Source organism: Castor canadensis, chromosome 13 (genome assembly GCF_047511655.1).
Source record: "Castor canadensis chromosome 13, mCasCan1.hap1v2, whole genome shotgun sequence".
In the NCBI taxonomy this organism is placed as follows: Eukaryota; Metazoa; Chordata; class Mammalia; order Rodentia; family Castoridae; genus Castor; species Castor canadensis.
In genome coordinates this window covers 124,174,985-124,202,946 of record NC_133398.1, presented here as the reverse complement: position 1 = coordinate 124,202,946, position 27,962 = coordinate 124,174,985, and the positions used below count along the sequence as shown (strand labels likewise).

The 27,962-nt window shown below is 46.3% G+C and overlaps 2 protein-coding genes and 1 pseudogene across 11 annotated transcripts in view; 1 reads left to right on the top strand and 2 right to left on the bottom strand.

The window, feature by feature from the left end:
* Window positions 1–2,091, bottom strand: part of Slc35d2 (solute carrier family 35 member D2) — a 35,362-nt gene extending 33,271 nt beyond the window's left edge. For 2 of the 10 annotated variants that reach the window (XM_074052552.1, XM_074052555.1), the window contains exons 1-2: window positions 653–1,671; window positions 131–194 (exon numbers count right to left, since the gene is read on the bottom strand). In XM_074052552.1, coding sequence (XP_073908653.1) covers window positions 131–194; window positions 653–773 — 185 coding nt within the window. In that variant the 5' untranslated portion in view covers window positions 774–1,671. Of the gene's footprint in view, window positions 1–130; window positions 195–652; window positions 1,673–1,694; window positions 1,715–1,930 lie in introns of those variants that run through there. The other 8 variants (XM_074052550.1, XM_074052557.1, XM_074052549.1 and 5 more) reach the window with 7 other exon arrangements.
* Window positions 2,092–4,235: 2,144 nt separating this feature from the next.
* Znf367 (zinc finger protein 367) lies at window positions 4,236–27,962 on the bottom strand. The gene is made up of 5 exons (XM_020158899.2): window positions 27,183–27,962; window positions 15,522–15,672; window positions 12,028–12,147; window positions 9,941–10,079; window positions 4,236–6,710 (listed from the first exon to the last, which is right to left on the bottom strand). The coding sequence occupies exons 1-5, from the start codon at window positions 27,612–27,614 to the stop codon at window positions 6,488–6,490; spliced, it is 1,065 nt and encodes a 354-aa protein (XP_020014488.2). The 5' UTR covers window positions 27,615–27,962; the 3' UTR covers window positions 4,236–6,487.
* LOC141415947 (U6 spliceosomal RNA) lies at window positions 19,592–19,659 on the top strand (annotated as a pseudogene).

Below are 27,962 nucleotides of genomic sequence, written 5' to 3'. Positions count from 1 at the left end.
GCCAGCTGGCACCCCAGTCCCTCCTGCACAGAAGGTGGACACACTTCAACCTTCCTTCGACGTAACCACTGGTCCCTCCCAACAAGCCCCTGGCAGTCTCCTGTTTTTTTGTGGCAGATACTAAACTTACCTTTTTCTTTCCTTCACTTGCACTGTCTGTATCATCTTCACTCCTTTGATGCAGGGTGTCTTTCCTATGGATCCCAGGAGGCATGCTACAAACTCTCACACAGGACCTGGACTGAATACCACCTTCCCTCCATGCTCCTTGCCCGCCCCCACCAGCCAGAGCCATCTTGACCTAGGGCACTGCAGTGACTTGGCTTTGCCTCCTCAATACCAAAACAGCACTTCACTTACCCACTGGCCCAAGAAATTATTTTAATCACACAAATTATGTCACATCACTCCCGTGATAAATAAAACCTTCCAAGGGACTCCCAATTGTCTTTAGAGTAAAATTAAACTACCAAATCTCCCTGCTTCCACCCAGAGATCCCAATACCCACTTTCAACCTTAGAGCCTGTTACTCCTCTGCTTGACACACCCCACACACACACCAAGGGCTCCCACCTCACTCAGTGGACTCCAAGACCATTCTTCTGAGCTAAATGTCACCTCCAGGTCAGTAATAATCAATAATCGACTTACTCAACCACACCTGTGTAATGAAGCCTCCATTAAAACCCAAACAGGACAAGGTCCACCCCACTGAACTGGAACAGCTGAGCGTGCAGAGATTCCTGCAGGATGGGGCACCCAGAGAGGGCATGCAAGCTCTCTGTCCCTTCCCCGGTACCCTTTGAAATATCTCATAATAAACACAGTCACCTCCTCACTGAAGCATCACTGACCACGGCGTCTCAAAGTACAACCCCCTTTCCTGCCTTTTTTATTTTTTCCTCCAGAATCTGGCCACACTTAACATAACAAAAATGTCCCTAGCTTGTTATTGGTCCACTTAGGAGAGGGCGTTGACCCCACTGTGTCCACCTGCTGCACAGAGCCTGGTGCATCATGGGTGCACGGTAAAAACTGAGCAGACTGTCCACTTCCTGCCACCTGCTCCTCTCTGAGTCTCTCTCCTACCCCTGCTGCCACTAGCTCCCTCTGTGCAGCCACAGTGACCTTCCCTCTGCCTTTAGCAAGCCAAGTTCAAGGCCATTTCTGCACGCTGCCCTTGCAAAGAATGCTGTGGCCACAACCACGGCACTCTTGAGTCACACCTGAAACTGCTTGTTGATTTTTGTCTCCACCACTGAAACAGAATCTCAGAGCAGTGGTTTTGGTTCCCTGGTGCCCCCAAATGGGCTGGGCACGCCATCGGTGCTGAGTAAAACTATCTGTTGGCCGCTCAACTCAGGGAACTCTCCTGGGTCCCTTTCCCCAGCTAACTGTCACATCTCTTTGGGTTCTCAACTTGTGATGGTAGTTCTTGTAGCACTGTGTGGTTTGCAAAAAGCCCTCACTTGGGACAGCTCGGAGAGAGCCCTGGGAGATCATTAACAGATCTGTGACCATCCACTGACTCTGGGACAATCCCAAGAGGCCCAAACCTGTGGGTTTAAATCCAGGCACTTTTCAAGATCGCTACTTTACTAGCAGAATTAATTACACAGGATTTCCTTGTGCTTTTAGAGGAAGCACAAACCGATCCCCCTCAAAACCAAACAAGCAAACAAACAAAACCTACATCATATAAACTTGGAGTTGTTTTCCCTGCTCAGGCTGGCTATTTGGGACTCGTCAGCTGGGGACTCATCTGTAGGACATCTAGAATTTGTAGGAAGAACTGTTCGCTTTCAAAGGCGCACTCAGATCACTTTTCCCACTCCAAGCCATCGGACAGCACAGCGCGGTGGCCGTCCGGGCTGTGACCTGGCCTTGGGGTCCCCGGCCCTCCGCCCGGCCCCGCTGTCCCCGTCTCACCCATAGGTGGTGAGCAGCACCTTGTTGACCAGCACGATGAAGAAGGAGCAGGCCCCATAGAAGAGCGCGGACAGCAGCCGGGCGGCCCGGGACGGCTCTGCGCCCGCGCCCTCGGCCACCGGCATCGCCACTGAGCCCGGGTCCCCGCCCCCGGGGCAGGGCGCGGCAGGAACAGGAAGGGGCGCGGCGCGAACCCCGGTCCCCGCGCCCCGCGCGCAGTGCGCACGGACCCGGTCCCCAAAGCGCCTGCTCCGCCCCGGGGCTGCGGGGAGCCGGAAGCGGGCGGGGGAGAGGCGACACCCGGCAGGGCCCTACAGCCCGACGGTGCTTTCCCCAGGCAGGGACATGCACCCAGTCGGAGAGGGGTTCTCACAAATGCATGCACCCGAATAACCCGATCAAATCAAAACAGCACGTTTCATGAACCCCGAAAAGTTCTCCTCTGCGCTCCTTGGCAACCAGCCCTCCCACTGCTCTTTCTAGAACTCCCTGCAAACGCACTGCTTCCCTACAATTTCTGATAAATGCGTGCATGCTATGAAGGCTCCCTCCGTTAATTACTTTTGTGATTTAGACCCTTCTTGTGTTTGGTCGGTTGGTTTTGGTGCCACTGGGGTTTGAACTCAGGGCTTCACGCTTGCAAAGCGTGGCTCTTGAGCCACACCTCCAGTCCATTTTGCTCCGGTTATTTTGGGGATTGCGGGGGAAGGGGTGGGGGTGGGGGTGGGTCCTTGTGAACTATTCTGCCCTGGCTGGTCTCGAACCACGACCGCCTGATCTCAGCCTCCCGAGTAGCTGGGATTTGCCGGCAACATTTATTTCATTGCTGAGAAGTACCAATTCCAGTCTGCAATTGATGGGCACTTCTGGTTGTTTGCAATTTGGGATTATTATGAAAAAAAAAAAATGCTTCCATGAACGCTGGTGGGTGGGTTTTCTTTATCCAGATGGTTGGGGATGGGTAAATGAAGGCTGGGGTTTTCTGGCCTCTGTCCTCACCTGCGGGCCCATTTCTTTCCTACGGGGAGAGCAGCCACTTGTCCTTGCTGCATGGTTCCCAGTGTTCCACAGTCTCACTCTCAACACTTAATCTTGAAAGTCAGAAGTTTTAGCTGTTTAGAAGTGCTACCCCTTGCAGCGTAAAATCAAGTTGAAGCCTAGGTGAACAGATGCCAGGACCATGGCTTCCTACCGCAGGACCTGCACAACCAAGAGTCTGGAAACAGAAACATCTTCAGCCCTTGCAGACGACTTTCAGCCAGCTAGCGCCAGAAAGGCCACAGGAGCCCAGAGTGCCCCAAGGGAGGAAAACCAAAGGCCCACAGCCCATCTCAAAACAGAAAATGAACTCCTATTTCAGCGGAGCCAAAAAAATCTGAATTAGTCATTTTAGCTCATACCCCGCAAAAGAGTTGTTTCTAGCCACTCTCCAAATAAGCTTCAAAACAGTATTTTAAGGTCACATTTATTGCCTTGTATACACGAGGACCTAGGCACCACTGCCAGCAACACCCCTCCCCCCACTTTAAACGATGGTCTTCACCAAAGATGCCTTTAATTTGCATATATATTATATGCAAATATATATATATTTCTAGGACCTTCCATCACTGTTAAAACCCTGCTTTACCTTAAGATCACAACTCACAGGAAAGACATGCTTGGGAGATTCTTTTCACAACGCAGGACAGGATGACTTTTGCCACTGCAAGGGCTCAACTAAAGATCTACTGAAAATACATGATGCAAAATGAAAACCAAGTCACTAGACTCAGCAAAGAGGCGCTAAGTGAATACTTGGCGTGGTGACCCCCCCCATATTCAAGACATCCTGAATATAAGAGAAATGAAACCCCAATTCCTTGTCACCTTAATTTAAGGCCTGGGATAGGGCTGGCAAGAGTTGAGCACTTACCTACGATACTGTATTTTTTGTTTTATTTGGTGGGACTGGGATTTGAACTCAGAGCTTCTTGCTTGCAAAGCAGGCACTCTACAGCTTGAGCCGCACTGCCAGTCCTCACCAGCGTATTATTAACTCTTCAGTAATGAAGGGAAGTATCTATAATCTTAAGGGCTGTAATTTTAAGGAAGCAGTAATTCACAGTATGGTTGCAACTGTGCAAATAAGCCTGGGATGAGACTAGAATGAAAACTAAAGTGTACCAAGATGATGTTTTATCTTTTACATTTTTTATGACATGGTGATTATACTCTTGATGGGTAAACAAATTCTAAAAAACTTTAAAAAACGACCACATACTTTCAGCTTTACATTAAAATAAAATTTTATTCAAAGCATCTTTTTAAATTACAGCAATTATTCATATGCTGTCTGCTGTTAACTCTGCAAACTACAACTTAGCCCCGTGAAGCGTAAAACACTTCAAAAATCTGAATGTAAACCACATTTTTAAAACAAAAAGCAGTCTTAACACACCTCCAATGTCAATGTACTGTGTCCAAATATATAGCTTATATCAAAAGAGAACCCTTTAAAAATGTTTCCGTAGTAAAGAGTTATAATAATTTCTTAAACTGTTCCAATTACACAAATAAGAAAATGGCTGTGAATTAACTATTATGGGTGAAAAAAGCCGACTGGAGAAACAACCAAACAAAAACCCTTACTTTTTTGAAGGCCTTAAATTTAACCACCTATGAATTGGCAAGTATTTGTATCCTTTTTAAAAAGTTGCGCTGCCCTTCCTTCTCTGGGTAAATTGATCAGGTTTTAAATTTCCCAAGACTGGTGACTATTGTTTTTCAGCTCATCTACTCATAAATTTATTTGAGAGGAAAATTCTAGAGTAAATGTTGAAACCTAAACCAAGAAAATTCAGATGCTATGGTCTCTCTTCCCATGCTTATTAAGTGCTCCAAGTTAAAATTCTATATGCCAGATTACAAACAAAAATTTTAGACCATTACAAATATAAATTCTCTTATTACAAAACAAAAAACAAAAAAACCTCCCTAAAGATTTGTAATTTACTGTACAGAGGAATTACATTTTTAAAGTATGTCCTCATCATACACATTATTTGTAACTATCATCTCTTCAGTTTCACACTTTGTGACATTTAAAACCTCCCCTTCTCTGAGGTTCTGCCTTTTAAACTACCTGTGTACTGCAGCCCGCCGGGAGTTCTGGATAAAGAAGCCTATTTCTAAGCAACGCATAGGCTACATTTGCAGGGCGCCACCTCACCTAGACTCCAACAAAAGAAGGCAAGGAAGAGCCCATCCCTTCCTGTCGCTCTGCAGCTGGCTTCCACGAAGCAAATCTGTAACTCATGACGTGTAGTTAGTCCATCAAACGACAAAAGCTAAAGTGAGAAGCCTCTGCCCACGGGAAACACGTGGACTGCTCAGCTCTTGCCTTTTGCGCTCAGGCCTCAGTACATAAAAAGTGGTGTTTAATAACTTCATCTATTTGGGGGGGGGGATTAAAAAAAGGTTTAAAACCACCACACGAGTTAACACACTTGCAGTTAAAACTATTCCAGAAGCCTACATATATGAGTAGCTACTATTTTCTGCAGTCTTTAGCTGACAGCTAAATTTAGTGAAGACAAACTAGCTTGGTCTGTTATTCTGAAGTAAAGCACGAAGGTGGCTTTATGCTCAGAAATAAATATGGAGGCTCCCACTGGCTGATAACTAAACAAGCAGTACAATTACAATTTAGTGTTTGCTAAAAAAAAGCTCAAACATCCCACTACAAAACAACCCTGCAGGTGTCCCTTCTATTAAGAGAAATACAAGTGTCAGATCTCATTACAGGGCCCTTAAGATCATCGGTATAAACACGCCGATGACCATGTTACCTAGACTTTGCAAGATTAATCACCGGATTTCAACAAAAGTCCCCAAGTTAACATGCTAGGGTGGCAAGTGCTTAAAAATCATAGCGAGTTGCCAGCCCCAGAAAGACAGAATCAGACTGACTTCACTGCAATGTTGAAAATCCTGAACTACTACGCCTCTTACCAAGCCATCTCCTGGTCTTCTCCCAAAACAGTCAAGTTGCCTAGTCCCCTGGCATCACCGGGCGTGCCGCTTCGCAAGTTAAAAAGTGTATCTTATACACATCGTAGGCTTCGCTGGCTTGTGTCAGTGTTTACAGTATTTTAAACATACTCACTAGTATGCATTGTTAAAAACGATCTTATAAATAAGCTGTTCGACTTCTTTGGCTCTTTGGACCATCCTGTCTGTTTTCACACACGTGTCTTATTCAGAAAGTGCTTCCTGTGAGAACTGCTTCCAAGGAACGCATTAAACTTGCAAAATCTGGCTTCCCACAATATGCAGTTTTCTACCCTGTACTGTGCAGACCCTATTTACAAAATATCTTAAACTTTACATCAAATCCATTTCCATAGAAAAAAAAGAAAAGTGCAATTCTTTCTCGCTCCGAATTCATGGAGCAATGACATTCTTCATCATCTCTACAGAATAGCAGCCTATGATAAGCGAGTAAGGTGCTTGGCGATGCCCGAGATCTACTCAGTAAGTGCGCTGGGCAGTGCTGTGCACGGTGCGTCCGGCTGGCTACTGGCGCAGCGGGGCTCCGCTCAGGTTGGCCAGCTCGATGAGGGCCAGCGCCCCGTGCAGCCGCTCCCGCTGCTCCTGCAGCCGCCGCTGGGCCCCGCTCTTCTCGTCATCCTCCCCGTCCGACTGCAGGAACTCCAGGGGGTCCTGCTGCTCCTGGTCAGCCTTGGGCACCAGCTTCGCCTTCAGGGTGGGCGTGCGCTGCTCCCTGGTCTCCCAGTACCTGGGGAGGGCCACACAGGAGTTAGGTGGCAGATAGCACTGAAGTCCCAAGGTCATTGCACAGGCATCACATGTGCCTGTATGTGCTTCCCAGTAGGGAGGGAGAGAAAGGCTCAAGTTCAGAGAGGCCAAGGCTCTGCTCAGGAGGCTCTAAATAAAGCCGGGGTTCCATATCCCATACAGCCCATACCCAACCCGCTGCTCCGCAGGTGTTGCTGCCATTTAACTACTGGTGGCCCCAGACCCGGCTGGGGATGGAGCTGGGGTCGGGGTTTGATCTCCAGCACAAATAAAGGCACACATATGTGCACGTGAGTCTGCATGTGCAGTGGACCCGAGCACACGCAGCTGGGTTTGGAACTAAACTATCTCCCTCCCGGTGCAGCTCAGTGCTGCAGCCTTGCCTGTGTGCAAGGCCCTGGGCTTCATCTCTACACTGACGAAAAAAAAAGATTAGAGAGAGACACAGAGAAAGAAAGAGAGACACAGAGAAAGAGAGAGAGAAAGAGGGAGAGACAGAGAGAGCGAAAGAAAGAGAAGAGACAGAAAGAGACAGAGAAAAAGAGGAAGAGATAAAGACAGAGGAAGAGAGAGACAGAGAGACTGAAAGAAACAGAGAAAGAGAGACAGACAGAGAGACACAGAGAGAGAGAAAGAAAGAGAGAGAGAGACAGAGACAGAGAAAGAGAGAGGAAGAGAGATACAGACTGAAAGAGACAGAGGGAGAGAAAGAGAGACAGAGAGAAATGCAGAAAGAGAGACAGAGATAGAGAAAGAGAGGCAGAGAGAGAGAAAGACAGAGAAAGAGAAAGAGAGAGGCAGAGAGAGAGACAGGGAAAGAGGCAGAGAGAAAGAGGGGAAACCTACTAGCATGTCCTCCCAAAAGTTAACCATGTAAAACATTAAATCCACAAAACATGACACACTGCATCTGCAAGAATTTATCAGAAGCTAACCACCACCCTTATTCTATTACTTAGTCAACTGAGAATTCACAAAAGAAAGTACAGATGTTCAACCATTGGTAGAGAAAGAACTGCTGATTTAAATGGCAGTACCATTACACACAGAGCCTTGGACGCTATGCCCTCCCTTTATTTGTAGAAGCTAAACACAACCCAAATGTCTGTCATAGGTGATGAGGGAGTAAGCGAGGGGTTTCCATGCTGGATTACTACACAGCAGTAAAAGCAATGAACTGTGATCCCCTCAGTGTGGGTGGAGTTGAAAATAAGGTTGAGTGAGAGGACCACATGGCATTTACACTGTTTGATTGCATCTGTATAAAGCTCTAGAAAATGCAAACTAATTTATAGTACGTGCAGGTCAGTGTCGACTGGGGAGTGGGGAGGAGTGGGGCAGAAAGTCCATGTGAAGGCCTGGACGTGTTCCTCATCTTGATCGCGTGATGGCTTCATGCTGCAGACACGCCAACGTGCAGCAAATCGTACACTTCAAACACACACATGCATTACATGTCAGGTCTAGCTCAAGGAAGCTGCTTTTAAAATTACATACAAAAAACAGTAATGTAACCACAATGTTCAGGAAGTCTTGAGCACTCGAACTAGAAAAGCATTGTCAATAACTTCAGAGGTGAAAAACAAATGCCTTTAGTTCAGAATGATTTGAAGGATTGGCAAGAGGTAAGTTTAGCAGGGACCAGGTAAAGAAGGGCTTTGAGTGCCGTAACAAATGGCTAGACTTTATACCGACGATGATATTGGAATTTTAGAATGATCCCTCTGGCAGCAGACAAAGAATGGATTGAGAAGGTTCAAGTACCTAAATTTAAATTAGTAAGGAGGCAGAATTCAAAACTTGGTGGCTGAGTAGATGGAAGAAAGAAAGAATGAAGACAAGAATGAAGCCAGGTGTGGTAGTGTGAGCCTGTCATCACAGCTACCTGGGAGGCTGATGCAGGAGGACTGCAAAGTTGAGGTCAGCCTCTGCAACTTAGCAAGACCCTGACTCAAAAGTTAAAGAGCTGAGGATATAGCTCAGTGGTAGAGCACTTGACCAGCATGAGTAAGGCCCTAGGTTCAATCTCCAGTACCACAAAAGGAAAAGGAAAAAAAAAAAAAGAAAAAAAGACCTGGAGGACCAGTAACCTTCCGGTTTGGGCAAAACTGGAGAAAATGGGGCAGAGGGGGTGAAGAGGAATGTGCAATCCATACGGTTTGTGTGCGTGGAGCTAGTCCCCAGTGGGGTGATGCTGAAAGACAGTAGGACCTTTAAAAGGTGGGGCCCAGGGCAGAGCATTAGGCATGGGCCACCATCCCATGAAGGACCCCTCAGTCCCTTGGGAATGCACTGTCACAGGAGGAAGACTGATCCCTAGATCCCTGCCACACAGGCGCCCCCCACTCTGACATCATCCACCATGACGCCCTCGCCAGACGCAAACAGATTAGGCCACCTGATCTTGGTTATTCAACCTCCAAAACTGGGAGCTAAACTAAACCTCTTTTATTTACAGAATACCCAGCTTCAGATATCTTGTTATAGCAACAAAATGGACTAATTCTGCAATACAGGGATGGAAGAAGTGATGGAAAAATTTAGTTTAAGGTGAACACAGGCCATCCCACTCAAACAGAAAATTTCTACAGCAGCACTAACCTGTGCTTGCATAATGAAACTATACTTTCACATTCTATATCTTATGCTTACATATTTTATCCAGACAGAACATGGTGTTTATTCACTCAAATATTTATCGAGGCCTATAACTTGTTGGGCTTTAGGGACAGGACTGCACAAGACGAGCACCTTGCCCTTCTGGATCTTCTGGTAGTGGCCTTCCTTCCCACACAGACGTGACGGATGCTTGCTGTAGAAGGGTCTGTTCAGAGGGCCCCAGCCTGTCTGGGGAGCCGGTAAGCAGGTCAGGGTGACATGAGGGACATAAAGAGTGCCTAGAAGAGGTGAGCCCTCCAGTGACAGCAGCCAGCGTGGCAGGAGGCAGATGCTGGGCTGGTGCAGCACAGGGAGGTCCCAGACTCCACCCTGAGGGTGGAAAAGCCAGGGAGGTGTCCTGGCCACAATGGATGGGTCCTTAACTCGAGTATCCTTAGGAAAAAATTGCACTTAGGACACTCAAATTGATTACCGCCTTGCAGTGTTCTGTCATACCAGAGGTCCCATAATTCTGAATCGTTTGGAGCGTCCTCAGTCTCCACTCTGACCCTGGCCAGCCCAGACCCTCCCCAGCGGCCACCCCAGCCTTACTTCGCCAGCCACTCGGCAGCAGCCTTGTTGTCCACCGTCTGATGCTTGCTGAGGGGGTCCGTCGGCTCCTGTCTCTTCAGCCTGGCGTAAGGGTGCTTCGGGCAGTGGCGATTGGCATGGGTGAACCTGCTCAGACAGCCTTTGAGACATGGAGGGGAGGCTTGTTAGAAGCTCACAGCCAGGAAAAGTCAACAAAGCCAGAAAGTCACCATTGCACAAGCAAATGGGCGTCTGCATGGCCTACCAGGGCAGGGGTGGGGAGAGGCTCTGACAACTTGATCACTGTCTACACGTGTCCACCCACTGTGAACACGAACATTCAAAACCTTGCACCCAGGATTCCACCCTTGGAATTTTTCATAAAGGCATCCCAGGACCTGAGCAAAGGCGCACCCCCAGCTTTGTTGGTGACAAGCATCATTTCAAAGTACGTTCAACATCTAACACTGAGGTGACCGTGGCACATACGCTGAAGTAAATTTCCTAGGTGGGAAAGTTCGTTTCCGCCCAGCAAAGGACACAATTGCCAGAGTGCCGGCTGGGAGAATTCTTTGCCAGCTGTTTATCTGACACAAGATTCATATCCAGAATATACAAAGAACTCAAAAAACTTAGCACCCAAAGAACAACCAACCCAACCAAATGACCAGTTTTCAAAGAAACACAAGTGGGGGAGGGAAAGTGAGGGAGAATGATGGGGGTGGGGTGTGAACCTAAGATACATTGCAAGCACATATGTACCCCCCTGTACAATGATTCCATGCTAATAAAAACTTAGATTATCAAAAAAAGAAATCAAATGGCCAAAAAAATGCCATCAGGGAAACGCTAGCCAAAACGATATTGCCATTCCACCTACCCCAGTTAGAATGGCTACTGTCACAAAACAAAACCTGGTGAGGATGTGGGGAAAAGGAACCCCTATCCACTGTTGGTGGGTATGTAAACTCCTGCCACCACTATGGAAATGGGGATGGAGATTCCTCAAAAAAGCTAACAGCAGAATTATGATCCAGCTGAGCCACTCCTGGGTATTTATCCAAAGGAAATGAAGTCAGCTTACAGTAGAGACGCCTGCACACCCACTTACTGAGGGCACTGTTCAAACAGCCAAAATATGAAGCCAGCCTAGATTCCTGTCCACAGTGAATGCATTAAGAAAACGTGCTATATATACAATGGAGTATTACTCAGCCATCAAGAAAAATGCAATTACATCACTTGCAGGAAAATAGATGGAACTGGAGGACCTCGAGTTAAATGAAATAAGCTGGACACAGAAATACGAGTAGTAGAAGTTTTCTCTTATATGTTAAAAACTAAAAATGGGTTTGTAGATATTTGTAACAACGCTCAAGTAAGATACACAGCAACAGAACAGAACTGTACTGAATTTCAAATATAACTGCAAAAATGTTCACAAGAAAAACATCTTGGGGGAGGGGAATAAAGGAGAATGATGGAGGGTGAATTCGACTGTGATATATTTGTAAGAGCTTTCGTAAATATCATAATGTACCCCCAGCACAACGATATGATAATTTAAAAAGTGTAGGAGTGGGGAGGTGGCCCAGATAATGTATACACAAGTAAGTAAATGCAAAAATGATAAAATTAAATTAGAAAGAAAAACAGCTTTAGAAATTGTAATAAAAAAATCACATAAGAGAAGCTAGTATGCCTATTTCAGTGCAACAGTTTAGCTGAGCGCAGCAGCTCACATCTACAATCCCAGTTACTCAGGATGCAGAGACTGAGAGCATCTCAGTTTGAGTCCAGACCCAGCAAAAAGTTAGTGAAACGCCGTATCAACAAAAAAGCTGGGTTGTGGTGGTGCACACCTGTAATCCCAGCTATATGGGAGGCATGGGTAAGAGGACTGCCATCCAGGCTGCCCTGGGCAAAGACATGCAAGACCCTAAAAAATAACTGAAGCAAAAAGGGATGGGGTGTGAAGTGGTAGAGCAACTGCAAAGCTTTGAGTTCAAACCCCAGTCCCACCAAAAGAAAAAAAAGTCCAAGAAAAACAAATCTTAATTAGCAATTCACTACTAGTCATTCCCGAAACTTAACTTCTCACACCGTACCATTTTCTGAACACACAAAAGGCTTCTCTCCGGTGTGAAGACGCTGGTGTGTTTTGAGCTGTCCACTTTGAACAAAGGCTTTTCCACAGTCTGGATAGTCACACAGATAGGGTCTTTCACCTAGAAGACAGATTAAATGATACGTGAGACAAGGAGAGGAGAGGAATGAGCGGGAAAGTCACCTTTCTTCAGGGGCACACGCATCACCCACACCTGAGCAGCAAGTGGGAAGGCTGGGGGCGCACTCGGGGTGTCAAGCCGCTCTCCTCTGGGGGGACAGGATTTTCTTTAGGGCTGTAGGCTCTCAAGGTCAAGTCCTTGAACTTCCGGTCTTCAGCTTATCCCACACATCTTGTCCCCTAGTTTAGTTTAGTGACCCACTCCTGTCCCCATGGGTACCAGCTGGTCAAGCTGGCAGCCCCACCCACCCAGGAGGGTCCCCCAGCGGCCTCCTAGGGCCTCTCCACCGTCCACCCAGCACAGCACTTCCAGAGTAGCTGACGTGGAACTTTTTTTTTTGTCATACCAGTTACCCCTAACGCCCCCAAGCCCGGTTCCACTCCTTGAACAACTCCAAGTTGCCCGTTGACTTTGGTAGTCCCCTAACATCTGCACGACGCACAATCTTAGCTGCTGGGTGGGCGCAGGGCTCATCTTCCTTCCCTCTAGGAGGGACAGTCCAGCCAGGAGGCATTTGTCCTCATCTGGGTCTTTTTCATTTTTTTTTTTTCCTTGCAACACTGGGATCAAACCTGACTTCACACTTGCTAGACAAGGACCCTAGCACTGGAGAAAATCCTTTCAGTCTTTTTCTTTTTGTTTTTCAGTTTGTTTTTTTGTTTTCAGTTTTCACTACCCACATCCCCCCCTGCCTCTGCCTCCAAAGCAGCTGGAATTACAGACAAGCATCACCACACCTCCTACTTTCCGTGCGATCTCAGATCGTCCCCAGCCTGTCTGCTCTCGGGGTACCAGCTCCTCTCTCTCTCTCCCTCCAAATATTTAAACCTCGTACCCCTTCAAGAACTCAGTGTTACCTTCGCCAATGTCTCCCTCTGCAAGACCACATTACCCCACACTTCGTTTAAAACCCTACAGACCACAGAGTGCTGGGCTCAAAGGGCCCCAAAACGTTGTTCCATCACAATGAAATAATGTATTAGTTCTTGGAAAAAACATTACCAACAATTTAACACTGCTTCTTTCGGTATGACTCAAAAAACAAGTCCGCCCTAAGCGTCTCTTTCCTAGAGGTCAGTGGTGGTGACGGGTGAATGCAACTGAAGGTGAAACACAGCTAGGGGGCGCTAACTAGCACCAGGAGGAGCTTCCCACAAGGCACTTGCTATCAGCGCTCAGCCATTCCTCCCAGACCTCTGGGCCAGGAGGCAGCAGGAGACCCAGTGGAGCAGAAGCAGGTCAGGCCTGGACTCCAGCCTCTTCATTCGGTCTGAAAACCTCCTTTCAACAAGTGCTCTATGGCCTGAGAATCAGCTTTTAAGGGAGTGGGGGGCACTTCAGACTAAATGTCTGAAATGTTTTAGATTGAAAAAATAACAAAACTTCTCAAAATGAAATCACTTCATGAAGTAACAGTTTTACTAATGGTGTCTAAGGTTAAAACCTCTAGCCATCTTTGTTTACAATGGTTCAAAATTAAAACTCCAACCTTTCTTACAGATTTAAGTAAGAAAACTGCACTCTGTCGTATTAAAATGTGCTTCTTCAAACAAGAAAGGAAGACAGGAAAAAAGAAGTAGGGAGCTGAAGATGGTGGCTCACACCTGTACTCTTCAGCTACTCAGGAGGCTGAGATAAGGAGGATCGAGGTTTGAGGCCAGCCCTGGCAAATAGTTCTCGAGACCCCCATCTCCAAAATAACCAGAGTGAAATGGACTGAAGGTGTGGCTCAAGCGGAAGAGAGCTTGCTTTGGCAAGTGCAAAGTCCTGAGTTCAAACCCCAGTCCCACCAAAAAAATAACTAAATAAAAAATAAGAGTTCAAGGCCAACACAGGCAAGGGTAGTACACTCTGTCTTAAAGACAAAAGAAAAACAAAAAAAAGGGTGGAGGGCATAGACCAAGGACTTGCCTAGCAAGCACAACACCCTAAATTGTTAGTTCAGTCCTCAGTACTGCAAAAAAGAAGAAGGTGATGACCATAACAGGCAAAATAGGGGACTGCCGGTTAAAGGCTCACGTTCTAGACCAGTACTGCCTGCAGAAATAAAATGCAAACCACCTGTGGAAGCCACGTTAGAAAAAGTAAAAAGAGCCAAGCATGGTGGCTCACACCTGTAATCCTAGCTACTTGGGAGTCTGAGCTATCAGAAGGATCACAGTTCAAGGCCAGTGCAGGCAAAAAAAAAAAAAGGTCTCAAGACCCCATCTCAATGGAAGAAGCTGGGCGTGGTGGTATGCGTCTGTCATTCCAACAACAATTGGCAACATAAAATAAGGGGACTGTGATCCAGGATGGGCAAAAAGTGAAACCCAACCTCAAAAACAGCCAGAGGAACAAGGGCTGGCCGAGGGACTCAAGTGGTAGCACACCCGCTAGGAAGCCCAAGCCCCAGAGTTCAAACGCTAGGACAGCCACAAACAGAAAGGTCAGATTAATTTTAATCATGCATCTTATTTATTTAATCTAATTTACCTAAAATCTGTCTCACTGCATAATAACAATAAGCATGTCCCGCAGGTTAGACTGCCCACATTTCACGTGCTCTGGGGTCACAGGTGCCACCAACTACCACGCTGGGCTGTGTGGCTCCAGGGACTGGGGGCCAGTAGTGCCAGGTGTTTTTGGAAGTTTCCTCGTCTATGTTATTAGATGAACTAAAAGCTTCCTTCCCCGAGGCTAACTTGATAAGAGAGAACAAGGGCCCTCTATAAACTCACTTTGGCGTGGGATTTAGTGTAATTTCTGCATGTAAATAAAGACTCACGATAATCTTGGGATGGCTACTTGTGTAATACATTTAATTCTGAAAAATCACAGTCCACCAAAGAGTTCATGGTTAGGTCAAACACTGATGGCACACTGAGCACTCTAGAAACTGCTGTTGAAAAGTTGATGATTACTGGACTGGGAGCATGGCTCAAGTGGTAGAGCGCCTGCCTAGCAAGTGCGAGGCCCTGAGTTCAAATCCCAGTGTTGCTCCCCCACAAAACTTCATGATTACCATTTTCATAATTGGCCCACAAATGAATTTTAACAATTATACAACTAATTTAATAACAACATGACTGTAACATTTATGTCATATGGAACCAGTACTTCCCAAAACATCACTCCCTACCAAAAAACAACTACACACAGTACCTGGTTTTTTTTCTTTTTACAACTTCCCAACTAGTGAAAATAAGGAAATAAAAGGCCCTTACAAGTCCTTTTATTCATCTTAAAAGATGAATTAATTAGCCCAAACAGAGATCAAATCAGCTCTCAGGTAGCTATCACCTGTAGCAGTGTCTACAGTGTTTTCCACTCACCCGTATGGGTCCTTTTGTGGGCCTGGAGAGATTTCTCCCTCGGAAACACCCTGTTACAGATGTTACAGCGGATCCTGCTGGAGGAGTGCTCCCCCTCGCTGATTAAATCCCGGACAGTGTCTGCTCTGGGCCTCCCACGCCGGATCCCATCCTGTCAACAATTTTTACAAGCCTTAATTAATTTCTTGACTCTACTCATTACAAAAGTATATTATGAAAGATTATAAAAAAGAAGAAGAGAAAAAGCCAGGTGTCGGTGGCTCCCGCCTGTAATCCCAGCTACTCAGGAGGCAGAGATCAGGAGGATGGCAATTTAAAAGCCAGCCCGGGAAAACAGTTCCAGAGACCCTATCTCAAAAATGCCCAACTCAAAACAGGACTGGTGGAGTGGCTCAAGGTGTAGGTCCTGAGTTCAAACCTCAGCACCAAAAAACAAAACAAAAAAATCTTTATTGAGTGACATCAGCAAAAATGGTGGAGTAAGCAGCTCCAGTAGCCCATTCCTCACCGAAAAATCATGGAAAACCAGAATAAGCTCTATCACAACCGCAGAAAAGAGAGATTTCCAGCAACTCAGCAAACAAAACCGTGAAAAGGGTTGCCTCTGCCTGCACTCTCACTGTGGGAACCTGGTCCCTCCTTCACGGGGACCAGAGGTCTGAAAGAGCAAGGGTCTATCGGGGCTGTAGTGACCTGCGTGGGGTCACCTGATGACCTGATGAAAAGCACCTGTCTTTGTTTTGCCTAACCTGGAGCTCGATCAGGGCACAAAATTGGCTGCTCAGAGAGGGTGCTGCTCAAAGCCTTTCAGGCAAGTAAAAGCCTGCTGCTCTCTAGGGCAAAAGGCTGGTTTCAGTTGAATCAAACCCACATGAAAAGCCTGTAAGAGCTGAGAGAAGTCTTGAGAGGTCAGGCACCACAAGGTGCTCGATGTAGGAATTAGAAAGCCACACACATGCCGGGGGAGGAGTCGCTCTGGAAATGACAGTGCAGGCTAAGCACTGAACGTGTGCCCCAGGCAGGGGATGTAACTCGGTGGTACAGTGTTTGCCTTAATTCCCCAGCCAAAAGGGAATGAGAGAGAGTGCCAACACAAAGCCATTCTGCAAACACTGGGGAAAGTCCTCTCCTCCTTTTTTTCCCCCACCTTTTGTTTTTGTTGTCGTTTTTGGGCAGTACTGGGGTGTGAACTCAAGGCTCATGCTAGGCAGGTGCTCTGCTACTTGAGCCACCTCAGCGCTTTGTTGGTTTGTTTGCTTGTTTGTTTTTGCTTTAGTTATTTTTCCAACAGGAGCTCATGTTTTTGCCCTGGGCAGGCACTGGACCATGATCCTTCTACGTGTGGTCTCCCATGTAGCTGGGATTACAGAAGTGTACAATCATGGCTGCCTTACTTTTTGAGATGTGGGGGGGGGGTCTCACTAACTTTTTGCCTGGGTTGACTTTGAACTGTGATCCTCCTGATCTCCACCTCCCAAGTATTTACTAGTGGGGGGAGGGGAGGGGGTAAAGGGTGCACAGAAGGCAGTTTTAGTGCTCAAGGAAATCTCTCCCAAAATACTAGCTGGCCACAAGCTAAGGAAACAGAGACTTCTCTCATATACAGGATCTAGGCCATGTGTGCGTGTGTGTGTGCATGTGTGTGTATGTATGTATCTGATTTAATAGATACATGATTGTAATTGTGAGGCTGTTGGGGGGATGAGGTGGTGAGGGGGAAGAAAGAAAACGATGGGTGAACAATTTCCAAATACACTGTGTCTGTTATGAAGATGGCATAAGGAAACCCAGTGAAAGCTGTAGGAAAATAGGGGTGGGGGTGCAGGGAAAAGAGAGCAATGGGGAGGGGTTAATCTGATCAACGCAGGACCTGTGCGTGTGTAAAGCACCACACTGAAGCCACTTTGTACAATTCAATATAGTAACAGAAGGAAAACACATGAGAAATCTCTTGTACCGTTCATGCCTCAGACAGTGCTCAGTAAAAATTAATTCTCTCAAAAAAATTTTTAAAAAGAAAAAAAAAAAAAAAAACAGATTTTTATGGTAGAGAGCTTGTGTGGCACGTACCAGGCCCTGGGTTTAATCCTCAGAGACTAAATACGACAAAGAATCCAAAGTTCAGGAAAATAATCACAAACTGAGCAGAGTCTGATTTCCAGAATTACTTTCTAATATCCAGAACATCTAGTTTTTGCCAAAATATTACAAGCATGCAAAAATTAAACAAAGTAATACACACGCACAGGCGGCATCAGCAGGAGCAGACTGAGGAGAAGCAGACAATGGACTTCCTAAAAGCCACTTTAAATCAGTGCTCTTCAATACGCTCAGTGAGTTAACACAGACCATCATCAAGAAACCAAAGGATGCATAAATGTATAAACGGTTAAAAAAAACCAAAGGAACAATCTCAACAAATAGAACACCAAACACCCTGGAGCTGAAACGCCTAATAACTGAAATGGAAAGAATTTAGAAGGCTTCAATGGCAGATTTGAACGTGCAGGAGAATGAGTGAACTTGAAGATAGGCCAGTTGACTATCCAGTCTGAAGAGTAGAAAGAATAAAGAATGAAAACAGCCGAAGACAGCTATAGGACACCATCAAGCATGCCAACACATACAAGAAGAGAGTCCCAGAAGCAAGAGAGAAAGGGGCACAAAGAATGCTTTAAAGAAATGATGGCTGAAAATACCCCAAATTTGGCAAGGCACAAATCTAACATTGCAAGAACCCCGATGAACTTCAATTTTAGAAGAACTTCAACTAGAAGAACTTTATTCGTCTAATGAACACAAGAGATCCACAGAAACAGGTTGCAAGCAAACTGTCAAAAGACAGAGAATCTTGAAAGCAGTGAGAGAGAGCTAACCCATCATGAGCACAGGTCCTTAGGAAGATTAACGGCTGATTTCTCAGGAGAAACTATGGAAAGTGGGCAAGCGACACATTTAAGGTACTGAAAGAAAAAAAGTGTAATTCTATGCACAATGACTCTATCCTTCAGGCTGTAATGCAGCTCAAGTGATAGAGCTCAAACGCAAGGCCCTGAGTTCAAGCCCCAGTACCACCAAAATATAAATAAAGAAGAAATTAAACTATTCCCAGATAAACAAAAATTCACTGCTAGTACACCTGCTCAACAATAAACGCTAAAGGAGGTCTTCAGGCAAAATGAAAACTGCCCATCCAGATGGGCATGGTGGTGCACACCTGTAATCCCAGCTACTCAGAAGAAGCTAAGGCAGGAAGGTTGCAAGTTCAAGGCAAGCTTGAATAATTTAGGAACCCTGTCCCAAAATAAAATTTAAAAAGGGATGGGGGATATAGTTCAGTGGTGGAATGCTTGCTTAGCGTGTGTGAGACCCTGGATTCAATCCCCAGTACTGAAGGGGAAAAAAGAAAAATAAAGGATATTAGATTGTAATTCAAAGCCTGATGAAGAAATAGAGAACATTGGGCTCAATGAGGCAGATCAGGCCTATAATCATAGCTGTTCAGGAGGCAGAGGTGGGGAAGCTCCCTGGTCAAGGCCAGCCTCCACTCAAACAATGGCCGGGCACAGTGCTATGTGCCTGTCGGTCCAGCCACATGGGGAGGCACACATAGAAAGATTTCAGTCTAGGCCAGCCCACTCATAAAGTGAGATCCTATCTCAAAAATAACCAGCATATAAAGACGGCTGGCAGAATGGCTCCAGTGTCTAGCATGTGTGAGATCCTGAGTTCAACCCCTAGTCAAAAAAAAAAAAAATACAGAACTCTGGTAAGGTCACCACATAGATAAATACAAAAGCCAATATTTTTGTACTTTGGGTTCTCAACTTCTCTTTACTTTCTTATATAAAAGACATACCAAATGCACAAGATCATAAATCCATATTAAAACGACACAAGGTTAGACACATAATCCATGACTCCTAAAGGGGGATGGGCAGAGCTGGATAGGATTTTTTAAGATATACTGTTGAAGCTAAGATAGTATCAATCCAAAATAAGTTGTTTGCGTTAAAGAGGTTAATTAAAACTTTCAGAGTAACCACTAAGAAGTGTAAACAAAGGTTCTCTCTTACAGAGAAGATTAACAAGGTCCCTGCACAATGACACACAAATTCATGAAGTGTTCCATATTTAAGAAAAGAAAAAAGGAAACAAGAAAGAAATTTAAATGGTATACAACAAAAAGTCAGTTAAACTCCAAAGCAGGCATTAATGAAGAAACTGAGAAACAAAACAACTGTAACACACAGAAAACAACAACTTGGCAGAGGTCCTTCCTCATCAGTTATTACCTCAAAAGTAAATATGCTAAACTCTCCAATGAAAAGGCAGGGACTGGTGGCTCACTCCTGTAATCCAAGTTACTTGGGAGGCTGAGATCCAGAGGTTCTAGGCCAGTCTAGGCAAAAAGTTAGTGAGACCCCATCTCAATCAACAGCTGGACGTGGTGGCACACGCCTGCCATCCCATTGATGGCAGGAAGTCTGAGATAGAAAGATCAGGGCCAAGCCAACCTGGGCAAAAAGTGAGACCCTACCTCCAAAACAACCAGAGCAAAATGGGCTGAAGGTATAGCTTAAGTGGTAGAGCACTGCCTAGCAAGCACAAGGCCCTGAGTTGAAAAACCCTAGTACTGCTACTGGTAATAATAAAAATAATAAATTAAAAGGTAGGGATCGGCAAGATTTCAATCAACCAAACCATGATCCAGCTATATGCTATCTAAAGAGACTTACAAGATCCAAAACCACAAACAGGTTTAAAATGAAAGGATGGAAAAGCTGTGACAATTGCATGTACACACAGCAGACAGAGCCCCCAAATATATGAAGCAAAATGGGCAGAACAGGGAGAACTAGTTGGAAATTAGCTGGAGCCTTCAATACCCCACTTCTGCTGATACACAGGCGACTAAGCAGACCCACAAAGACCTTCTCCAGGACAGCCCATGTTAGGCCACAAACAAGCCTCAATACATTTGTAAAGACTGAAAGAACCAAAGTATCTTCTCTGGCTGCATAAATATAAGTCAACACAGAAGGAAAATGAGAATGAAACAACACTTTCTTATACAGACAACCGGCCAAAGGAACAGAGAAAACACTTTTTGACACAAATGAAAAGGAAACCACGGCACACCAAAACTTAGGCATTTGAAGATTTCCTAAGTCAGTACAGAAGCTACAGGTTCAAAACCATCTCCATTAAAACTCTTTGCAGGGTAGGGAGTGGAGAGTCACTGCTTGATGGGCACAGGGCTTTTCTTTTGGAGTGAGGAAAAGGTTTTGGAACTTGTACAACACGATGACTATTTTAAATGTCATTGAATTGTACACTTAACGTGATATAATTTCACCTTAATTAAAAAAAAAAAGCTAAGAAAAGCTGACTATCCTAAGGACTTTGGCTGATGACATACTGATATGGATTACTAATTGTAACAAACGTGCCACACGAACGTAACCTGACAGCCACAGGGAAGCTGGGTGTGCAAGGCACGGACACTCTTGTGCTATCCTGTGCATCTCTAAAACTGATATCAAATACACTCACTTGAAAGCACGATCTCATCTCCCAGCTAAGTTAACTTTTACATACACACAAATCATGGAAGAATGGTGCTGATCCACTCCCGAGAGGAAGGTGCTTTTACTGCTCTCGGTGTGAAAGCCTCAAGCCTCCTCTGGCTTCAAAACTAGCCTGCAACCTTGATGGGTGCCGAGCAGCAGCACAGCTGCCTTAACACAGCATTTACTCGGAAAGAAAATTTCAATCCCTATTAGAACAAATTATGTCATAAAACTCCTTAAATTGTATAAAACCCACTTCCAGGGCAAGTGAATGACTTGGTTTCAATCTTGTGGCAGGGAAATTCCAGCTGGCCAGTTTTATTTACTTGGTAACAGAATTTTAAAAGCATTAATGAAGTCTCTACCGATTTCCAGTTAGTCTTTAGATACAGACAACACATTAAATAGGATTACCTAAAGGTTCTTAACTTTTTTGAGATTAAGAATTTGCCCATTGAAAACACTCTCAAAGAGATACATGAATACCTATATTCATTGCATCAGTATGGAATTATCAAGAGACAGTGGTTGGTTACTCAGATGTCCACTGACTGAAGAATAGGTAAAGAAAAGGTGGCACATACATACAATGGAATATTATTCAGCCTTAAAAAAGATGGAAACCCTGTCATATACCTCAATGTGGATAAACCTTGAGGCTATTGTGCTAAGTGAAATAAGCTTGTGAAAACCAGACGTTTCGTACGTATCTCCACTTTATATGAGGCATCTGAAGCACCCAAACTCTTAACGAGAAAAAAACAGAATGGTAGTGGCCAGGATTGCAGAGCTCACTGGACACAGAGTTTCAGTCTGTGAGAAGTTCTGAAGATCTGGGCATGTAATCGACACCACTGCATACATTTCAAAATAGTCACGATGGTAAGCACTATGAGCGTTTTTTTCAGTACAATTAAAAACCAGAATAGAACGTGAGAAGGTCTCATGGCACATTGGACTGTAAAAATACTCGCCCCCAATCAAACACAAGTGAAAATAATGATGACTTCTGAGCGAAATCTCCCAGAATGTTCAAGTGACGCTCCCATCTCTCTTCTCTCTGCTTGAGACTCATGTGTCCCAGGTAGGGACATTTCTTCTGGGTCCTAGAATGAACCGGATAAGGCGCAGGACAGTCAGCAACCACAGGACCTGGCCCAGGTTGAGGGTGACACTGTAGCAAGCTTTTTGCCTAGGCTGAGTGACCCGGGCAAGTTGTTAACAGCATTTCAGGAATACCAAGACTCTGGAAGGTGGCACATCTTAGAGTCTCAACCTTACTTAACTCCTCATTTACTGTGTGGAAGGAATTAGCATGGTCTTTGACTGACTGACCGATTAAGTCCAAATCAGCAAGGCGACTGTGGCAGTTATTGGGGGCTATCAAATGATGTCACCTTCCTTCCGCTTTGGCTGTGATCCTCACAAGCCACATCTAGGTCTAGTCTTGCTTGCTAACCTGTTAGCTCAGAGTGGGCAGGAGTAAAGGCAGAGAATCGACTGGCATTGTTACCGTTTTGTGAGCAATTCCTTAAATCTGTTTAAAAATGCAAAATAGGGGCCAGGGATATAGCTGGGGAGTACAGCCTTGTCTAGTATGAGGTAGGCCTTGGGTTTGACCTCTCTCACTGAAAAAAAAAAAACCAATTAAAAATAATAGTTGATTCTCCTAAGAAATGGAACATGAAATCTGCTTGGAAACTTGAGTGAGAGCTGGTGGAGTGGCTGAAATGGTAGAGCACTGCCTAGTAAGCGTGAGGTCCTGAGTTCAAACCCCAGTACTTCTCCCCACCCTCACCCCCCAAAAAAGATTTTTCATTAAGCTGGGTGCCAGTGGCTCAGGCCTGTAATCCCAGCTACTTGGGAGGCTGAGATTGGGAGGATTAAAGTTCCAGGCCAGCCAAGGCAAATAGTTCATTAGACCCCTATCTCCAAATTAACCAGAGCAAAATGGGCTGAAGTGTGGCTCAAGTGGTACAGAACGATATCTACCAAACACAGGGCCCTGAGTTCAATCCCTAGCACCACCAAAGCAAACAAACAAACAAAGAAAAAAACACCTTGAGGGATACAAGCGCCATGAAAACTTCCTTTTCCTGATATTTTTAAATACCTAAAAACATGTTGTTGGCTCTACTGCAATTTGAAATAATTGATTTATTAATTAATATAAGAAATGTAATATTAGGCCATTACTATTCTCTGCTTCTTGGAGGGGGGGGAAAGCATTTCTAATAGTGAGGAAGGTATAAAACCTTCCACAAGCAAAACATTTTTTATTTTTGAGAAATGAGAAAGTGTAAATACAATATCAAAAACATATTGACCACATATAGGTAAGACTTCACTAAATAAGATACCAGAAAGTCACCGCATGCCCGAAATAAATGATAAAGACCTCTTTTAACAATACATACATATTAAAATAGGCAGTGTTACTTAAAGAGGACCATGTTCATTTTGGCCTTAATAGCCATATTCCTATTCAAATGTTGACAATTTCAGCATAAGCCCACCAATTGCATGTCACCTAAGGGACAAATCTTGCCAAGACCATTCACAAGAAGACAATGCCAGCAGGAAATTCTAAGAAGCAGATGGTTACATTGCCAAAATCTTTTTAAGTGTAATTTGGGGGACAGTGGAGTGGCTCGAGTGGTAGAGCACCTGCCTAGCAATCATGAGGCCCTGAGTTCAAACCCCAGTACCACCAAAAAAAAAAAAAGTATAATTTTAAAAACAGAATTTCAGCACCTCCAAAAGGTGAGCTTAATGCTTTTGAGGGTTTAGTTGTATGATGACTAAAAAACCCTGTAAGTCCTTGACATTTTTATGTAAGTAAAATTGAAATATAAGGCAGGAACACAACCTAGAAAGGAAAGAAAAAACAGGTCTTAGGGGGAGGCGTGGATGCCTTGATGAGAAAATATAATCGATCCTTTTCCCCCCTCAAATTCAGATCCAGATGCAAACTTCCTACCACCCACCCCAATGTGCTTCCTAACTACCTCTCTGGCCAGTCCTCACAACTCCCCACGCCTTCATTCCAACGCATCTCTGAATTGTGTGTGTGCACATAAAGCATCTCGGTGAGATACAGACCAGCTATAAAAAACATGTGCATTTCATACAAAGTCAGCTTACAGGTGCTATACCTGGAATCCGAATGGTGTAAGGATTAAAATCAAGGGCTCTGGAAGGTTCCCATTGTTCTGCCACCTACCATAAAAATCTTTATCTTGGGGATTCTTCTCTAATTTCACCACCAGGTAAATAGGATTCAATGAATTAAAGAACTCAAAATGCTCACCACAGGGCCTGGTAGTTTGGTGCTAACATTAGGAAGTGCTTATTCCATTCCAGGTATTAGGTTTAACAGGGTGGTGACCAGAAATTACCACGTACAAATCCACCTAAGAGTTGTGTAAGACGCTGGTGGCTCACACCTAGAATCCTATCCACTGGGATTGGGAGAGCCACGATTGGCAGGCCAGCCCAGGGATCAAGAGATCCCATCAAAAATAACCAGAGCAAAAATGGACTGGAGGTTTGGCTCAAGCGGTAGGAACTTGAAGCTTGACCCTATAGTGAAGACGTCATGTCAGTAATGCCGTCTGACTAGAGGGTGGAGGAGCACAAGCTGGGGAGGCTTGGAGTACCCTATAGCCTGGGGAATGTCACACCTGCTCTCCTCCTTCCCAGAATCTTACCACCACCAAGATGATGTTAATTTGTAATTATGCATCAATAATGCTAAGTAATCTTGTAAAAAGGGGCCAAAAGAAATTGGCAAATGAAAGAAGGCTATTCTCCCAGGCAAGGGAGGCAGTGATGGGCAGGAAGAAACAAAAGAGCAACAGAAAGCTGACACAGGAAGTATAGGACTCAGACCTCCCCTGGGAGTGGTGGCAACAAACAGTAAGTGAACACAAATGTCCTCAAAGGCACAGCCGTTAGTGCCACTAAGAGGCATATTGAGGGGGTGGAGGGAGCGAGTTACTGGCACTGGTTGTATTACAAATGTGTCTCCCATCTTCCCAGGAAGGGAGCAGAGTCAGCAAGGTCCCTCCATGATGTACGTGGAGATGAATTAAAAATTACGAGTACTTCAGAGAAGCGAGAAAGGGAAGGGGCTGGGACTCCCTCTAAACCAGTGCATGCAACGCAAGCCAAAGCAGGTAACTTTCTTAAATAAAGGTATAGTCCAGATCTTTCTCTCAAGGTGAGCAAATAAAACAAATGCATTTGGGGAGCTGTACTTGGATTTCTTCATTGACAGAAGGAAAAAAATTAAAATCAGTTTATTGAACAACTTACAAAAGATAAAATAGCCTTTTCTCTTCCACATGTTCTTCAGAATGTCCGGTCTATTTTACCTCTGAAAGAGGGGACAGGGCTGGAGGTGTGGCTCAAGTGGTAGAGCACCTGCCTAGCAAGCATGAGGCCCTGAGTTCAAACCCCAGTGCCACCAAAAAAATGTGGAAAGAAAACTCAAACCCACGCATTGTGCTAACGACTTTTATTAGACGTTGGTGTGAAGATAAGTGATTCAGGCCAAAAAGAACATACTGACAGATTTCACTTACGTATGACAGCAACATTCATCTTGTAGGATAATCCAAAACTAGATCAAGTTAAAAATAAGAATAAAATCATACACGCAGACTCTTCCCCAAGTATCTGTGTGTATGCTTTATTACATTGCTTAAAAGTACACAGCCTAAGGTATTTGAAGGACTAAACCGTGCATGCGTGCTTAGAAAAATATCTAGACACCTAAGATGCCTCGATAGCTAAGATCGAGGGGCTACTAGAGCCAGTCAACAGTCACTGTGTCCTTCACTAACACTCAGAGCTACTGTGAACATTGCTGCTGTTCTTTCCAATTTTTACCCAGGCTGCACTTTCAAGACTTGGAGTGTGCCAAAGCCTCCCCTCAAAACTTTATAATTCTTTAAGAAACAGACCATTAGTAACAAAGTATAAACTTTCTCAAGCCAGTGTGGAGTTTCAACAGTCTTGCCTGTGAGATGAGCAAACTTGTTTCAATTTAATAAATAGCAGCCACCAATACAGATGCCCTTATCCACTAGGTGACTTGTTAACAACTTCAACAAATTGTGTACCTTTTGTACAGTCACTTAGTGAACAGAACCTGGTTATTAACCCTATATTAGCACCACTTATTCATCGCCCAAATTATTTAGGGAGCATCTTCACTGGGCAGTTGCATGAGGAAATGTATTAAAGTCAAATAGTGAACAGACTGAAATTAGGCCCGGTCCTCCTGGAGCTTAGTCGATAGATAGGGCTGAGCTGAGCTCTGTCTGCAAGCGCCCTGGACACAGGTGCAGCAGTGACACAGCAGGACTAACGGTCCCCACTGTCCCACGACCCAACCGATATCCTGGGAAGGTCACGCATCACTCTGCCAGTCCTCTGGACCTCAGTGGCCTGGTGTGTAAGCTCACACCCCTTCCTGCCCTCACTAACGTGAGACTGAGTCCCATTGCCCTGTGTGCTGTCACCAGCCGGCCATCAGCGTCCTTGGGACAGCAAAGGAAGATGCCTCAAAGTCCCGGGTAGCTCTCCGATTACGACTCCGAGACAGCTTTTAGCAAGGACAAGGGTGACCTGCAGCATAATGGAGCAGCGACTGCGCGCTCCTTTGCCTTCCCGCACCCAAGGGACCGTGACAGTCCCCACGCGTCCCTCTCCCGCCACAGTGACCGTGAACTTGACCCCTGCGCGCCCCGGGAGACGGCGCTCCCGCCCGCTGCACCTGCTGACCCGATGCCTCCAGGCTCCGGGGACCGCTCGCCTGTCACGTGACCGCCCCGCCCCCCCCTCCTCCTCCTCCTCCCCCCTCCCCGGCGCCGGGGGCCGGTTTTGGCGCGCGACAGTGACGTCAGCGTCCTGCCAGCCACCGCCCCCCGCCGCCGCCCAAGCAGCCTTGCGTTTTAAACTCGGCCCCGCCCTGCCCGGCGCGTCGGCTGGGGGACACCGGGGCCACCAGGCCGCGCCGTTAACGGGCCGCCGCTGCCCCGCGCCCCATCCGTCCGTCCCTCTGCCCGCCCGTGCCGCTCACCTTGAGGTGGCCGCTGTCCGGGCTGCTGGCTTCTTCCTCGTCCTCGCCTCCCGAGGCGGCGGCGGCAGCGGCGGCGGCGGCGGCGGCGGGGGCCGAGGTGGCGGGGGGGGGCGCGCCCCGACCCCGTAGCCCCGGGTGCTCGGCGGCCACCGGCAGCGCGGCCGAGGCGGCGACCGCCGTGGCCCCGGGGCTGAGCGTCACGTTGTGCGCGTTCTCGCCCCAGCGCCACGGGTACACCATGAAGTCGCTGAAGCCGGGGCTGGTGGGGATGAGCGGCGGCGGGGGCTCCGACTCCCCTCCGCCGCCGCCCGCGGGCTTCATCGGGGTCGTCCTGATGACCGACACCAGCACTCGCTTCGGGGAGTCGTGGCAGAAGATGACCGGCGGCGGCGGCGGGTTGTCCGCCATCGGCGCCTCCACGCCCCGGATCATCGCCCGGTCCCGATCCGCAGCTCCGGCAGCCCTGGGCTACACTCGATGAGCCTGGGTCCGGTTTTGGGGTTTTTTGGTTTTTTTTTTTTTTTTTTTTTTTTTTTTGGCTCGCTCGCCCGCGCTGCTCCGAGTGGCCGGCTCAGTCCGTCCGGCTCATGGCCAGGCGGACACGACCCCTGCCTTGGATCGAGCCCACCCCGCGGCTCTTGGTACACACCCCTCCGCAAGGCAGGCTGCAGCGGCGGGAAGCCTGGCCTTGGCGGTGACAGGAAGGCAGGACGTGCGACAGCGAGCCCCCGAAAATAACAACCTGCCACCGCGGTCCCTGCTCCTACTTTTCCCGCGTTA

Excerpts from the sequence above, each read along its gene's own strand:
- Znf367 (XM_020158899.2), bottom strand. The coding sequence starts at position 27,614 with ATGATCCGGGGCGTGGAGGCGCCGATGGCGGACAACCCGCCGCCGCCG. Across the intron at positions 12,148-15,521 it reads CCACAAAAGGACCCATACGG|GTGAAAGACCCTATCTGTGT; the intron begins GTGAGTGGAAAA and ends TCTGTCTTCTAG. Across the intron at positions 10,080-12,027 it reads TTTTGTGTGTTCAGAAAATG|GCTGTCTGAGCAGGTTCACC; the intron begins GTACGGTGTGAG and ends CATGTCTCAAAG.